The sequence below is a fragment of the Morone saxatilis genome, unplaced genomic scaffold, assembly GCF_004916995.1.
Source record: "Morone saxatilis isolate NCDOM2014 unplaced genomic scaffold, NCSU_SB_2.0 Contig16, whole genome shotgun sequence".
NCBI lineage: Eukaryota > Metazoa > Chordata > Actinopteri > Moronidae > Morone > Morone saxatilis.
The window spans coordinates 4,380,697-4,383,253 of record NW_023339718.1 but is presented as its reverse complement, the minus strand read 5'-3'; the positions used below and the strand labels follow the sequence as shown (position 1 = coordinate 4,383,253).

The 2,557-nt window shown below is 39.0% G+C and overlaps 1 protein-coding gene across 2 annotated transcripts in view; it reads right to left on the bottom strand.

Moving 5' to 3' along the window:
• Window positions 1-2,557, bottom strand: part of adgrd1 (adhesion G protein-coupled receptor D1) — a gene marked incomplete at its 3' end in the record, with an annotated part of 41,204 nt that overhangs the window by 9,170 nt on the left and 29,477 nt on the right. For both annotated transcript variants that reach the window (XM_035658312.1, XM_035658313.1), the window contains 2 exon segments: window positions 1,073-1,196; window positions 1,773-1,846. In XM_035658312.1, the coding sequence (XP_035514205.1) occupies window positions 1,073-1,196; window positions 1,773-1,846 (198 nt within the window).

Sequence of the window (2,557 nt, the reverse complement as noted above, 5' to 3'; positions counted from 1 at the left end):
GCTAACACGCAAAATACCACGGCCAGGAATAAAACTCAAAGATGGTACCCACTGTGTTTCTTTCACTGGATCTGCCTGCACATTCCCGCTCGCCCCGTAGACTTTATATTGGGACGGCGTCACACACACGCCTTTTTAAGGCTCTGGAAAAGGTTTTACTTTGTGGATTAAAGTCCAGGTGAAATAAGAAGTGTCATTTTAATCCCATAAAATTGCATCCTCAGTCATATTATACCCCTGTTTACCAATATATGCCAAAAAATTTATAAAAACTACATTTCTTTGTGTTTTTATCTATGCAGAAAAAAGGTCCTATTAATCCGCTTAATCCAGATTTATTTGTCCCAGCACAGTTTCATAATGAACTGGAAATAAAAAGTTTCTTATGTTATTAGCCAGAATCTTGTGAACCCCTAATATGCATTGAACCATTAATTTGTATTGAACTATTATTATATGTTGGCAACCGGTGCAACATATGAAAGTCTCACCATTCTTGGGTCTTAATCTGATTACCGAAGAGACGTTTCTGGATCATATTTAACAAATGTGTTAGGATCCTCACTATTATTCTGTCTTGTATTAATTAATTTAAAAAAGAAAGATAGATCATAGAGCTGACTCACAAACGACATGTCACTACTCCCTGAGTGTTGTGCAAACTGTCACATTTTAATACACGGTGGAAAGGGGGTGTATTATACCGGGTTAGTATTTTCAAAGCAATGAGCGTTTGGAGCAACAGGCATTTGTTTTTGGGGGCTTTTGGTTTTGGCCATTTTTCTGAATAATGGACAGTCCCTTTTAGAAAACAACATCTGGCAGATATGGAGCAAAATAAGCATTATTTGGAGCAGTGTTTCTGGTAAATCAGCTAAATTAAGTCCAATATTCACCCTGCTTTTAGCTCTGTTTTCAGTCTCCACTGACTCCTGAACTCTAAATACCCCACTGTGTTCACCAGCTCCTTGCCAAGCGTTGCCTGTCTGCCGTTTGCTGCTGGGGAGGTGGCGTACAGTCGGTTTATAAAAGAAAACAACTGCTGCCTTAAAGAGTTGCCAATATATCATACCTTTATGGGCACCACTTGCATGAGTATAGCAAAGTTGGTGAGGTGGTTGCACAGACACACAGAGTACGTCATGTTTCCATCGGAGCGTACGCATCCCTCGTTGGACCATATTCCCTCATTTGAACTGAAAAGGATGACAATTTAGTATTATTTACAGAGGAAATACACTCAAGAGATATATTAATATAATGACTATACAGAAAAAAAGGTTTTTATAGGAGCACTGCTGGCAGGGATCACTCAACATGATCCACTGTGGGAGGCAGGCAGAGAAATTTCTCTGCTGATGGTATCAGGGCAATCTGACAGGGCAATCCAATAATTCACATTTTTTCTTGAGCTTCAGGGCAAAAGGGGAGTAAGGAGAGGAAGCCTTTGAATCCAACTAAAACACACTCCCTTTTAAGATGATTTATGCTTTCTGAACTGTGTTTTGGCTCTATTTATCAGAACACAATTTGAGAGGGCTGTTGCTCAAGATACACTGAGCTAAAACAGCAACACATGTATACGTAACACTGGATGTTTTTGATTTCAGTGAGAAAAGGGGGGAATACACCTTTTTCCAAACCCACTGGTCATTTCCTACGAGTTAAAACCTTAAAGCCCGGAGCAAAGAGTCGACAATCAAGATAAAATCTCTTTGGCTCTACGTCTGAATGAATAATTGAGACATGCTGCATCTGAATCACGAACCCACCTGTAGTCCAAGAAGGCGCAGTAGAGGAAGACTTTATTGCTCTGATTTAGTACTTGCTCTTGCTGTTCTTTAGTCTGAAAAAGAAAAATAGAAATAGACCTTTAATTGCAAACGAGAAAAGTATGTGATATGGGGAAACATTTGCTTTTGGATTGTGCCGGCTCATTAAATCACAAGCTTCGGTGTCTCAGATCTCGGAGCAAAGTGTTCGGAAAAAGCGCTTTGATCAAGAAGGCGATGATTAGCGGCGTTCTTTCCTTAATGCTCTTTGGCTTTCTTTCCATCCATATGTTCAACAGAAGCAGTATATCTTGATATATTGAGGCTACAAGTACTGTAAAGTTTGCTTTTGTAGCTAATTTTGCTTTTGAGACTAAATAAAAATGTGTCATTGGTGCTTAAAGTCTAGGAAAAATGTCATTTTAACCCTTTAAGATCATATCCTCAGTTATATTGTACCCCTATTTACCAATGTATGCCAAAAAACACACAATAACTAAATTTATTTGTATTTTCTTGTATTGTATTGTATCAAAATCCAATCATTTTGTCTTCCCATACAACAAAATGTGACGCATAATAATGTAACCACGTTTCTGGAGCCTGAAGCTCACTGATTACTGTACTAAACCAGAACTTTATCAGTGATTTGGGTAAAACTGGATCATATTTTATGGAGAGAATATTGTCTGCTTTTCCCTCTGACGTACTCAACTGCGCTAACTGCTTATGTAGCGTGCAACCGAAACGGGGCTCAGCAGCGTCCCAGTGAACACAACCTCCGA